Here is a 14112-nt window from a genome sequence, read left to right on the forward strand (position 1 = left end):
CTCCCACAGTGAGGGCATTAGTTTCCAGGTGGAAGGCGGTCCCAGTCGGGATTGGCTTGACACACCTTCCTTTTGGCACGTTTCTGTCTTTCGCCCTCCATTCGTGCCTCTTCAAATTCCACAGCACTGCTGGTCACAGCTGACCTCCAGCTGGAGTGCTCAAGGGCCAGGGTCCCCAAAAATACTACTCATGCAAAGATGGTATAAACCCAAACCCAACCAAATTATTTTGTCACAAAGCAGAAAGACATACACATGCCTCCACCCATCCTTTTCAGCAAAAACACAACTGTGTTAATTAAATAGCTAACACCATACTGCTGTTTGCAAAATGCACTGCTTGAGGCAACCGCTTCATTCTGCTTGCTAGTTGGGCAATGGATCTGAGATAGTAGCCATCTGGCTCCTTTGTTGCCAAGTGTCGATTTGCCAGTTCGGTCCTTAGAAACCCTTGCCACCTACTGAATAATACGCTGCCTTTCTTCTCAACAGAAAAGTTGGGGATGTAAAGAATACACAAAAGGAAAAAGAGACGATTTGAACTTCTTGGAAACATATGTTGAATACGTTCTCTGTTCATGTCTGGCGGGCGCCCCTCGCCTCCCACACAGGCACACATTTTGTGCTCTAGAGTCAATTGCTTTATTTCTTTGTTCTGAAAATAATCCAGGTCTTTGAGGAGGCTGGCAGCCATTTTGTCAAGCTGGGAGAGAAATCAGGACTCCGGCGAAGGCGCCGAGTGTGTTTTTGCCTCTTTTATACTTGCTTTGTATTGTCAAAGGCTTTTATGGTTGGAATCACTGGATTGTTGTGTGTTTTCCGGGCTGTAATGCCATGTTCCAGAAGCATTTTCTCCTGACGTTTCATCATGGCAGGCATCCTCAGAGGTCGTGTGGTCCTCACAACCTCTGAGGATGCCTGCCATAGGTGTGGGTGAAACATGCCAGGGATGCTAGCTGAGGCTGGGAGTTTTGGCAACAGTTACATGTTTAGGTTTTCTGTGCAGGACCTTGCCTAGACAAGTTAGTATATTTTCTGCTTCTGAGCTGCTGGAAGGAGATCCTTCACATGGACACTCAAGGACCAATTTAATTTTTCTTAAAGGACATTGTGTCCTTTGAGAACTGTTCACATGACTGTATATATTTTGCTCTGCATAACAAAGAGTAAACAACTCATTCTTTACTGAACATCTGTGTTTCATATATTTTCTCTAGCAAGACAGTGTGTGGATTGGTAAAGACATGAACTACGCGTAATTTTCATTACGCCACACTTTTCCTGCATGGCAGGGAGTTGGACTAGATGGCCCATGTGGTCTCTTCCAACTCTATGATTCTATGATTATAACCCTGCTATGTTAGGCACACCATATCCTCTTTGACATATCTGCCTCTCTTGACCTCAGGTCCGGACTGCCGTCGCCCGTGGTGACATCGTATCTGCCGAAATCGCCTCGCGGGAGGCCCGCAACTTCTCCTTCATCAGCCTAGCGGTGGGCATTGCCGCCATGGTGCTGTGCACCATCCTGACCGTGGTGATCATCATCGCCGCCCAGCATCACGACAACGATTGGGACCCCTAGCAGCCGACCCTTGCCGCCGTCCTGCTCCAGCCCCCCATCAGCTGGCGTCGACAGCCCTGAGAAACCCTGGCCACCATCGCTCCCAAGGATGGTCGTTGGCAACCGTACTCCCCAGCGGTCCTTAGCAACTGTCTCCTCTTCCCTGCCAACGGCACTCGAAAAGCTTGGCAACTATCTCCCCGTCGGCCCCGTTAGTGGTACTTCCTCAGCGAACGGCTTCCAGACGTCGAAGATGAGATGGAAAGCTGACATTGCTCCATCTCTGAATCTCCAGCTTCCTAGCAACATGTTCTTCCCACCATCAGTTCCTTGCAAGGATCCTTTAGGGGTCCCCCACTCTACACATTCCTTCCTTCCTGAATTGGAGGCTCCATCTCCTGTGCCCATGTCTGTTTCTGCTGCATTTGCATGTCCAAAGTCTTGGTTTAAGATCTGCCTTTTTTCCATCCAAGATTGCTTGGCTGGACGTTTCAGAGGGCCCTGCCTCTCACAATCTGCCACAGCCTCTGAGAAAATTATTTCTCCCTTTCAACATTTTGCCCCTTCCTGAGTTGGGACTTTGCTTCAATGGTGGGTGAGGTGACCCAATATTTAAGGAAAGGGGTTGATTCTCTCTGCCTCCCTGTTTTTGTTTTGTTTTGTTTTTCTACTCCAATTCTTCCTGCTGCCTAAGTATATAATAAGATCTTGCTCTGTGCTTTTGGCTCTTGTTTCAGGTGTGAAAGGCACAATTGCTTCCGAAATTCACCTAGTCTTCGACCTTTTTTACATAGCTAAGGTCACAGTTCAGTTAATATAACCACATTTATTTATCGTATCAGGAGCGAGCCAAGGGTACAGTTGTAATGTATTTAAACAACACAGAGTTAAACAGACTTGGCATTCTATTAAATGTCCTTTGACCAGTAGCTGGCCACTTGGAGTGCCTCTGGTTTTGCTATAAGAAGATCCGCCATTGTGCATGTGGTAGGGCTCAGGTTGAATTGTAAGAGGTGGTCTGTGGTTTGCTCTTCTCCATACCCGCGTGTCATGGACTCCACTTTGTGGCCCCTTTTCTTAAGGTTGGCTCTGCATCTCGTGGTGCCAGAGCGCAGTCTGTTTGGCGCCTTCCAAGTTGCCCAGTCTTCTGTGTGCTCAGGGGAGAGTTTCTCATCTGGTATCAGTCACTGATTGAGGTTCCAGATTTTAGCCTGCCACTTTTGGACTCTCACTTGCTGAGGTGTTCCTACAAGTATCTCTGTAGATCTTAGAAAACTATGTCTTTGCCGTGTTGGCTGATATCCGAACAGAGGATGGGCTGGAGATGTCACTGCCTTGGCCCTTTTATTATTGGCTGCTAGGGCTGGGTAACAACGGAAAAAATTGTTTCTAAACTCGTTTCGTTTTTAGGGGGTCCATTGCGTTTCGTTTTTTAAAAGAATTCCGAATTTTTCTTTTATTTACGAAATTTCGTAAATTTTGAATTGATTCGTTAATGGCGGACGCGATTGCGCAATACGCTAAAAAAAACCTCCAAATGGGACAGGGGGAACTTCTGAAGCTTCCCTCTCCCTCTGTTGTTGACTGTTGGTGTGATAATTTATTTTTTTATCACTGATAAAAAAAACAACAACTATAAAACTTGCACCAGACATACAGAAATAATAACGAAACAATTTCGAAACGATTTCGAAACGATTTCGAACCAATTACGAAACAATTACGAAATAAATTGAAAAATTCGTTTCGATTTTTAGTTGCTCCTGCATGGCTCAATATCGGATCGTAAGCTAATTTAAATACGAATCAATAACGAATTACGAAATTAATGAACGAAACCGCCCAGCCCTATTGGCTGCTACTTTCCGGTGGATGTCAGTGGTGCAATACTGGCTAAACAGTGTAATTTTTCCAGTGGTGTAGGGCGTAGACATCCTGTGATAATGTGGCATTAAGAACAACCACTATTTTAGCGTGGTGAGATGTGTTCCACCCTGGGCATGCATTCTCATATAACCACATGAACCTAAGGCATATAAATACTTCCGCCACCTATTCCAAGATGCTCTTTTCAGCCTTAACGCCTCTCTGCTTTTCAGTTTCTTAGAAAACACTCAGTTTCCTTTCTTACACACTTCATTACACACCCGTATGTTCTTCCACTGAGCATTTTCCCTTTTGTTGTGTGGGGAAAATGAACATTATTTAAATCCTTATGCGTTCCCATCCTGCTCTAAATGCTTCAGGTAGATTATGATATACAGTCAGCTCTCCATATCCACTGTAGAAATAAGTACCCCAAAAGCAACTCTTGAATTTGTCATTTTATGATATAAGGGGCACAATTTTCCTATGTTATTGTACATAATGGGATTTGACTGTCCAGATTTTAGTATCCAATAGGAAAACACACACTATTGGATAAGATACGAAGCGCCCAGGGGACCTATATGCCGTTCTGACAGTAATCTGAGGAGATAAGTTTGTAAGGGTTGCAACAAAGAATAGCTTTAAATGTTGACTTAGATATTGATGTTTATTTATATACTAGCTTGGTTACCAAGTGTTGCCTGGGTTATTAGAAGAAATCATTTTTGTAATTGTACAAAATGCTTAAGGTTGTGGGTGAACTACAACTCACATTATGCCAGATTAGCTCCCTGAAACTCCATCAGTACTTACTAAAGTTTGTCATGTTGGGCGAGTTTGCAGCATCGGTATGCTCTCCAGCTGTAGGGTGAATTACAACTCCCACCATGGTGGACCAGTCCCTGCTCTTTGACTGCAGGTGAACTATAAATCCCAGTACCTACAACTAACAAATGTCAAGGACAATTCCATCCCAAACCCACAAGTATTTAAATTTTAGAATATCGGGTAGATGTGCCAAATTTGGTGCAGATCCATCATTGTTTGCATTCACAGTGCTCTCTGAATGTAGGTGAACTATAATTCCTATAAATCAAGGTGAACTTCCCCCAAAGCCCTCCTGCATTTTTTGTTGGTCATGGAAGTTTTTGTTGGTCATGCCAAGTTAGGTCCAGAGCCATTTTTGGTGCTGTCCAGAGTGCTCTTTGATTGCAGGTGAACTATAAATCCCAGTACCTACAATGGCTATAAAGCAAGGTGAATTCCCCTCAAGCCTCTCCAGTATTTTTCATTGGTCATGGGGGTTCTGTGTACCAATTGTGGTCCAGGTCCATTGTCAGTAGGGGTCACAGTGCTCTGACTTGATGAAGGGTGAACCACAACTTCCATCATATGGAGGCAATCCCCCAAACTCCTCCAGCGTGTTTAGTTGCTGATTAGTTGTGCTCTGTTTGTTGTGCAGACAGGATTGAAAAGTGTAGGAAAGGGTTAAGGGAGAGGTAGTGGACGGGAGCATGCAAATTCCACACCAGTGGAGAGAGTAAGGATGTCTGTCGGCTCACTGTAACTTGTAATGTCATTGGAGAAAGGGCTTTTGGTGGCTCCTCAGCACTGTGGGTTAAAGATGTTTGTGGAAGTGGGCTTCTCAGCCACACATACACATAACATATTTTCACTTTGATTAGATAGATAGATAGATAGATAGATAGATAGATAGATAGATAAGATAGATAAGATAGGTATATTTTCTCTGCTGCCACAGTGGACGCTCCTTGGACACAAAGCCAATGTAACAATGCACTCCAAGGATGTTTTTAAAGGAGAAAATGGGTGGGAAAGGGAAACTTATATGAAGGAGACCCAACCCCAAGTCCTCTGAAAGAAGCCAAGGCGATTTTAAAGGAGATAAAAATGGGAAATGGCACAAAAATATTGTTAGAAAGAAAATGGACAAACATGGCAGGGTGGCCTTTGCAATGAAATATGTGATTGACCATTGATTCACGGTGTGATGTTTGCAATTAGTGAGTACTATCTGATCAAAGAGAGAATCAAGGGTGAGGCTGGAGTGATTTGTACAACGTATTAAGATCTGGTCTGGACACAATGGCAGGGTAGACAGCTCCTCTGAAGACGACATGCAAGGGACCCACATTTCACTGCTTCTGCATCCTAAATAGACCTTGCAAAGAAAGGAGGATTGTGTATGAAATAGAGGCATAAACAAGGGTTCAAAGGCCCACACCACTACAAAGTTCAAGGTTATATTTTAATCCAGCCTACCTCACAGGATTGTTGTGTGGGGTTAAGCAAAGGGGCTCTTTGGAGGAAAGCTGAGATGAAACTGTAATAAATAGAAAGCAGCTAGAAAGCAGTGTTTCTCAACCTGGGAGTTGAGACCCATGGTGGGGGGCTTGTGAGGGGTGTCAGAGGGGTCGCCAAAGACCATCAGAAAACACAGTATTTTCTTTTGGTCATGGAGTTTCTGTGTGGGAAGTTTGGCCTAATTCTGTCGTTGGTGGGGTTCAGAATGCTCTTTGATTACAGGTGAACTATAAAGCCAAGTAACTACAACTCCCAAATGTCAAGGTCTATTTCCCCCAAATTTCACAAGTGCTCACATTAGAGCATATTGAATATTAATGCCAAGCTTTGTCCAGATCCATCATAGTTTGAGTCCACTGTGCTCTTTGGATGTGGGTGAACTACAACTCCAAAACTCAAGGTCAATGATGACCAAACGCTACCAGTATTTTCTGTTGGTCATGGGAGTTCCATGTAGCAAGTTTGATTCAATTCCATCATTGGTGGAGTTCAGAATGCTCTTTGATTGTAGGTTAACTATAAATCCCAGCAACTATAACTCCCAATGACAAAATCAAATTGTATTCAAATTTGAGCGTATTTATTTATTTATTTCAGATATTTGTACCCTACCGGGGGCGGGTGGGGGTGCACTCAGGGTGGCTTCCAGCTGGCAAAAATTTGATGCCTCCAATGTACACATAATAAAATCCAATAATAGCATACATTTAAAATATTAAATCACATTAATTAATTAGTTAATTAATCAGGTATTTGTGTCAAATTTGGTCCAGTGAGTAAAAATATGTCCTGCATATTGGATATTTATATTACGATTCAGAACAGTAGCAAAATTACAGATATGGAAGTAGCAACTAAAATAATTTTATGTTTGGGGGTCACCACAACAGGAGGAACTGTATTAAGGGGTCGCGGCATTGGGAAGGTTGAGAAACACTGAGCTAGAGGAAGTACAGAGATGGTAGGCAGCCTTTCGGCTGGGATTCCAAACTGGCAATTCCCGCTTTAAGACTGAAAAGCTACAGTCCATTCTTCTATTCTTTGAGTTGCAGAGATAGTCTGTTGTATCATGGCATGTAATGCGGCACAATTCTGTTCTGTACCACCTCCAGGATAAGCATATTATTCAGTATTCCCTCAATACAGAGGTGCTTACATAAAGTAAGCTAGCAAGGAAAGGATGATATTAAACATTTCTTCCTGGGATGCAAGCTTACTCTATGCAGGGAATGTGTCTACTCTGCTTTGTAGAGAAAATGCAGAAACGTGACCTCATTCCACACAGTCCATAATGTTATGAATGAAAACACATGCAAGGTGAGACAAGGGCACATAAGTGAGTGAGCATTTCAATCTGTGCCACTCAAAAGCAGAGCTCCACAAACTGCAGTGAGTTTCCAGGAAAGCAAAACAACACTTTCGGTCTATGGGCATAAACATGGAGTTGGTCTTTCACCCTCTGGGAATCAAACCCTGCTGGTCTTCCAAAGACAGCATCCCATGCGCTGGTTCAGATCACAAACTGGGGGGCACAAGGGAGACTGAAAGGGAAGGGAGGATGCAAAAAAATGGGGCTGATCTACTTTTCGTTTCCAGTGCCTGCCCTTTCCCCAAAGTGTGCCAAACCCGCTGTTCTGTCACATGAACAATCCATTCCTCCCCTCCCTCTTTTTTCTCAGATGTTGGACTCCGTGATTATATTATACTACTGTTTGCAAGTGACATGATTACAGAATCTCTATAACTTAATAAAGACACTTGGATTATCAAGATGGCTGCTGACTTTGTTTGGGATGACTCTTAAGAGGAGGGGAGGTGTTTCCTCATAGGGCAGGAGTGTCCAACTCATTGTCATCGAGGGCCAAATGCACCTTATGATTGACTCCAAAAGGTCATTGGATCCTAGATGAAGAATCAATTGATACAGAGAGCCAACTATAATTGTTTACATAGTGGATGGTGCTCTTTAGTTTTTAGTTTGGGTCCCAGGATGGTATTGAATGACAAATCTCTTCACTTTTGATTTTCCTCCATAAGTATTGGGGATGATGGGAATGGCAGCCCAACAGCTCTTGTGGCTCTGAGGTTGGGGAAAGGTTAAAGAGGATTTTAAAGCCAGACATTGTATCCACAAGCCTTGTTACTAAATTCAAATCCCGCTCTCCTGACTAAACAAACTGTAGCTTTCCGGATGCTACTGTCATAATTCCCATCGGCTCTAGCTTCCCACCAGAGTGAAAATAATCTATCAGACAGATGGCAAGCTATTTGAAAGCCAAAACCAAGGTCAAAGCAACACCTGTTATAGAACTCCAATATGCTGATGATAACATAGTCTGTGCACATTCAGAAGACCTACAAGCCACTCTAAACACCTTTGCAGAAGCATACGAGAAGCTCAGCCTCTCATTGAACATTGTCTTGCATCTGGAAGCCAATGTCCTCACTGTGGAAGAATATACAGATCAAGAATAGGGCTCCACAGTACTTCATACAAAAGAGCCTCTCATTTGGGTGCCCTTGAAGGAGAGATAGTGATGTTGTTGTTGTTGTTGTTGTTGTTGTTACTACTGCTGCTGCGGCTATTGTTGTTATTGTATGCCTGTCGTACAGCTGAGCAGGAACACTTCTGATCTTAAACACCACTCCTGCTTGGTAAAATCAGCACACACTTTATTGAAGAATATATGTAGGCAAAGCAGTAAAATGAGCAAAACAGTAAAGTTCCCAAAACAAAGGATCGTCCATGAGATTCAAGGCAAAATAAGATCCATTGGAACCACAATCCATGAAACAAGGCACAAGAATCCGTGAAATGAGGCAGCATGAAAAATCCAATAAACAAATCAGGAGCTTTTGCAAAAACTTGGTACATGAAACAAAGGACACTTGAAAGCAAGACCATCATGAAATTCCAGTGTTGGCCCAACTGAGGCAACTCTTTCCCATGAATCAATTTAAGGTTTTCCCAATCTCAAAACTGAAAGGAAGGCATTTCTCTTGACCTTGCCACTAGATAAAGGTTTCTTATCTCTCTATTACTGTAAATGAACTGATTTTCTTTGCATTGAGCACTCTGTTTACAAAAGCCTTACTTTCTATCTAAACTTTCATTAACTTCTGCACCTGACAAATAATCTCCAAACAGTTGCTCTGAGAAAGACTATAGAGGGTCTCTCCCAGGAATGTGACCTTTTGAATCTTCCTGAGACAGCTCGGACCTCTCATCTGAGCCTAACTTGCCCAAGCAAACCCTCATCCCCATTGCCAACAGACCCAGGCCCACCATCAGGAACATCATTCCCATCATGAACATCAGATACAATCACAGGCTGACATACAACACCTACGGACCCACCACCAAAACCCTACGCTTGGAAGGACATCATACAGGTGGAAGGCAGTCCTGGTTAGGACTGGTTTGACAGGCCTTCCTCTTGGCACGTTTCTCCCTTTTGCTCTCAATTCATGCCTCTTTAAATTCTGCAGCACTGCTGGTCGCAGCTGACCTCCAGCTAGAGTGCTCAAGGGCCAGGGCTTCCCAGATCTCAGTGTCAATGCCACAGTTCTAAAGGTTGGCTTTAAGCCCATTTTAAATTTCTTTTCCTGTCCACCAACATTACGATCCCCCCCGCCATCACAAACGTGATTGGTGGAGACGAGAGACAGGGCCTTCTCAACAGTGGCTCCCCGTCTGTGGAATTCCCTCCCCAAAGACATCTGACTGGCCACCTCCCTCCAATCCTTTAGAAGGAAACTCAAGACTTGATCAGTGGGAGCTTGCATTCGACCATTGAACAGCGGCTTGTATGAAGAAGACATAAGTGACAATGAATTGACCTGGACCCGGATTTTAATTGGCGTGTTTTAACAATGGTTTATTTAATGTTTTGTTTCAATGAATTTGTTGATTGTTCTTATCATTATGATGGCACCGAATGGTGTTTGCTGTGAGACCACCCTGAGTCCCCACTTGGGAGTGAGAAGGGCACGGTACAAGTATATGAAATAAACAAACAAACAAACAAATCAGGTCATTATATGCTAATCAAGGTGATCAGTTGAAACATTCACACCTAGCTCCAGCAGACAAGAGTCCTTTGTCTCACCCTGGTCATTCCACAGATATATAAACCCTTTCTCCTAGTTCCAACAGACCTCACTACCTCTGAGGATGCTTGCCATAGATGCAGGCGAAACGTCAGGAGAGAATGCCTCTAGACCAGTGGTTCTCAACCTGGGTTCCCCAGATGTTTTTGGCCTACAACTCCCAGAAATCTCAGCTGTTAGAATTTCTGGGAGTTGTAGGCTAAAAACATCTGGGGAACCCAGGTTGAGAACCACTGCTCTAGACCATGGCTATATAGCCCGAAAAAACCTACAACAACCCACTGATTCCGGCCATGAAAGCCTTCGGCAATACAAACAAATAAATAAATACTTGGACAACAAGGGATTGCTTAAGTAAGTAAGACGTTTAATGACGAGGAATACTGGAGTTGTAGTCCAGCATCTGGAGGAACACATGCACTGATGTGGAGGGACAGATCTGGCCAACAGTCTCGAGTTGGACACAGGAGATGCATCTCCCCACTTCATCCTAACATCTCAACCCCATCTCCCTTTCCCTGCTCAGTTCTCTGATTGCAGGCAAGGCAAAATAAAGAAAATGCAGCTTTCCGCTCTTCTCTCTCGCTCCCCCTCCCCTTGCCATACCTTTACCTCCTGCCACCCAAAACAGATTTGCTCACCCCTCCCTAAATCCTTTCCCTTTGGTTTACCACCCCCACTCTGAGCATTGGTAGCTCTGCAGTCTCTCAGGAGATGGTTGCTTAGAAACAGCAAGAGGGGTATATATGGATTCAAAGTGATAGCTGGGCATGTGACAGCCCCAGGGAAGGAGAGTGAGATTGGGGGAGAGCTGGGAGGGAACTGGAAAAACCCACAATAATCACAGCAAGGGGGAACTGCGGCTTTTTGGCTGTAGCAGAACCTTCCCTAAGAATACATCACCTGGCTCCCGCCGCCAATGCACCAAAGCAGTGTTGCTCTGAGCCCTTTTTCAAGAAATTAATAATAAAAAACTAGGGTCATGTACAGGCCTGATTTCTCCCTCTCCAACTAAACAGACCATCCATCCATTGGAAATATCCAAATCCTATCCACACGATAAAATCTATATAAATAAAAATGTAACATTCGTTTGTGGGATTAACATAACTTAAAAACCACTGGATGAATGGACACCAAATTTGGACACAATACACATATCAGGCCAACAAGTGACCATCACTCATAAAAACACACAAAAAAAAAAACAGCAGAAGAGATTTAAAAAGCCAAAAAACAAAAAATACATTACAACGCATGTGCAAAACTATACACACACACACACACACACACACACACACACACTAGCTGTACCTGCCACGCGTTGCTGTGGCCAACCTTCCCTCCCTCTTTCTCTCCTTCTTTCTTTCTTTCTTTCTCTCCCTCCCCCCCCCCCCCTTCATTCCTTCCCTCTTTTTCTTTCCCTTCTTCTTTCTTCCTTCTCTACCTTTCTTGCTTCCTTTGCTCTTTGGTTCCATCCTTCCGTGTCTCTTTCCTTCCTTCCTTCCTTCCCCCCCCCCCCCTTTCTCTTTTTCGTTCCTTCTCTCCTTCCTTCCCTCTTTCACTTTATTTCCTTCTCTCCTTCCTTCTCTACCTTTCTTTCTTTCCTTCCCTTCTTCTTTCCCTCTTTCTCCCTTCCTTCTCTACCCTTCTTTCTCTCCTTCCCTCCTTCCTTCCTTTCCTACTTTTCTTTCTTTCCTTCTTTCTCTCCTTCCCACCTTCTTTGCCTCCTTCTCTCTCTTCCTTCCTTCCCCCTTTCTGTGAATGTGTTTTGTGTGTATATATGCATAGGTAAAGGTAGTCCCCTGACATTAAGTCCAGTTATGTCTGACTCTGGGGTGTGGTGCTCATCTCCATTTCTAAGCCGAAGAGCGAGTGTTGTCCGTAGACACCTCCAATGTGGCCGGCATGACTGCATGGAGCGCCGTTACCTTCCCGCCGGAGCGGTACCTATTGATCTACTCACATTTGCATGTTTTCGAACTGCTAGGTTGGCAGAAGCTAGGGATGACAGCGGAAGCTCACGCCGCTCCCCAGAATCGAACCTGCAACCTTTCAATCAACAAACTCAGCAGCTCAGTGCTTTAACCCACTGCGCCACCGGATTCATATGCATAGATGTGTGTATATGTGTGTGTGGTTTTGCGTATGCATTGTAATGTATTTTTGGGGAGTTGCTTTTTAAGTCCCTTCTGCTGTGTTTTTCAGTGTTTTTATGAGTGATAGTCACTTGTTGGCCTGATAGATGTCTTGTGTCCAAATTTGGTGTCAATTCGTCCAGTGGTTTCTGAGTTCTGTTAATCCCACAAATGAACATTACACACACACACACACACACACACACACATATATATGCAAACACATATATATACAGATATACACAAATACATACACACACATGTACACACACATGGGCCATAGCAACGCATGGCAGGGAAAAGCTAGTTGTAGATATGTAGCTACCCTCTGCTAGTGAAGACCATCACTCATACAAGCACTGAAAAACACAGTGGAAGGGACTTAAAAAAGCCAAAAAAGCAAAAAGATGTTACAGCACATGTGCTAAAACGACTCCCCCGGCAAACAAAACATACAACAGCATATCGACACTCTCTTCCGAACTACAGCTCCCAGCGTCCCCTAGACCAGGCCCTTTAGGAGAGAAGGAGGATCCAAATGCACTGCTTCCAAGCTGCAAGCTTTCTTCTCCTTGGATTTCTTTGAGAGCATCCCAATCCCTGCATATTGCCAATTTCCTATTCCTGGACTGCAGCTCCCAGCAATCCTCCAGATAGATAGTTTAGATAGAGATAGGTAGGTAGGTAGGTAGGTAGGTAGACTGGAAGTTGGCAGTCCAAGAATAGGTAGAGAAGGAAGAAAGGGGAGAAAGGGGAAGGGACAGAAAAGGTTGGGGGGGGAGGGAAGAAGAAGAGAAGGAAGGAAGGAGAGAAAGAAAGAAAAAAGGGAAGGAAGGAGGGAGGGAGTGAGGGAAGGAGAGAAAGAAAGAAGAGACGGGGGGGGGGGGGGATTGGCCACAGCAACGCATGGCAGGTACAGCTAGTCATAGCATATATATGTTCATTGTTTTTGTACAATTGTATGCTGTTTCCAGTGTTTCTTTTAGCCCTTCCACCAACTGAGGTTGTAGAAAACTATACACATAATACAAGTGAAAATGTAGAATCATAAAGTTGGAAGAGACCTTGTGGGCCACCCAGTTCAACCCCCTGCCAAAAAGCATTCAAAGTACCCCTGACAGATGCCTATCCAGCTTCTGCTTAAAAGCTTCCAAAGAGGGAGCCTCCACCACACTCTGGTGCAGAGAGTTCCACTGCTGAACAGCACACACAGTCAGGAAGTTCTGAAGGAGTTTGGGGGATGGACTCCGCATGATGGAAGTTGTGATTCACCCTGCATCAAGTCAGCTCACTGAGACGCCCACTGACAATGGACCTGGACCACAGAACCCTCATGGCCTAAGAAAAATAGTGGAGAGGTTTGGGGGAAATTCACCTTGATTTATAGCCGTTGTACTGGGATTTATAGCTCACCTGCAACCAAAGAGCACTCTGGACACCACCAACAATGGCCCTGGAGCTCACTTGGCACACAGAACCCCTACAACTAACAAAAAATACAGGAGGGCTTAGGGGGAAGTCCTTCTTGATTTATAGGAATTATAGTTCACCTACATCCAGAGAGCTGGATGGACCTGCAACAAATCTGGCATGCATACCCAAAATGCCAAAATTTGAATACTGGTGGATTTTGGGGGGAATCGGTCTTGACATTTGTTAGTTGTAGGTACTAGGATTTATAGTTCACCTGCAATCAAACAGCACTCCATACTCCACCAATGATGGACCTGGACCTAATGTGGCACACAAAAACACCACGACAACAAACAAACAAAATACAGGACGACTTTGGGGGAAATTCACCTTGATTTATAGGAATTATAGTTCACCTACAGCCAGAGAGCACTGTGAACGCAAACAACAATGGATCTGCAACAAATCTGGCACGCATATCCAAAATTTGAATTCTGGTGGGTTTTGGAGGGATTTTGCCTTGACATTTATTAGTTGTAGGTACTGGGATTTATAGTTCACCTGCAATCAAAGAGCACTCCGAATCCCACTAATGATGAACCTGGACCTAACTTGGCACACAGAACCCTCATGACCAACTAACTATATTGGAGGGATTTGATGGTACTGATTCACCATGGTGGGAGTTGTAGT

At 44.1% G+C, this 14112-nt stretch overlaps 1 protein-coding gene across 2 annotated transcripts in view; it reads left to right on the top strand.

Moving 5' to 3' along the window:
* PRRT1 (proline rich transmembrane protein 1) overlaps positions 1 to 7528 on the top strand; it is a 46952-nt gene extending 39424 nt beyond the window's left edge. For both annotated transcript variants that reach the window (XM_060759529.2, XM_060759528.2), the window contains exon 4: positions 1409 to 7528. In XM_060759529.2, coding sequence (XP_060615512.1) covers positions 1409 to 1585 — 177 coding nt within the window. In that variant the 3' untranslated portion in view covers positions 1586 to 7528. The remainder of the gene's footprint in view (positions 1 to 1408) is intronic.
* Positions 7529 to 14112: the final 6584 nt, after the last annotated feature.

Source organism: Anolis sagrei, chromosome 2, assembly GCF_037176765.1.
Source record: "Anolis sagrei isolate rAnoSag1 chromosome 2, rAnoSag1.mat, whole genome shotgun sequence".
NCBI classification, from domain to species: Eukaryota; Metazoa; Chordata; class Lepidosauria; order Squamata; family Dactyloidae; genus Anolis; species Anolis sagrei.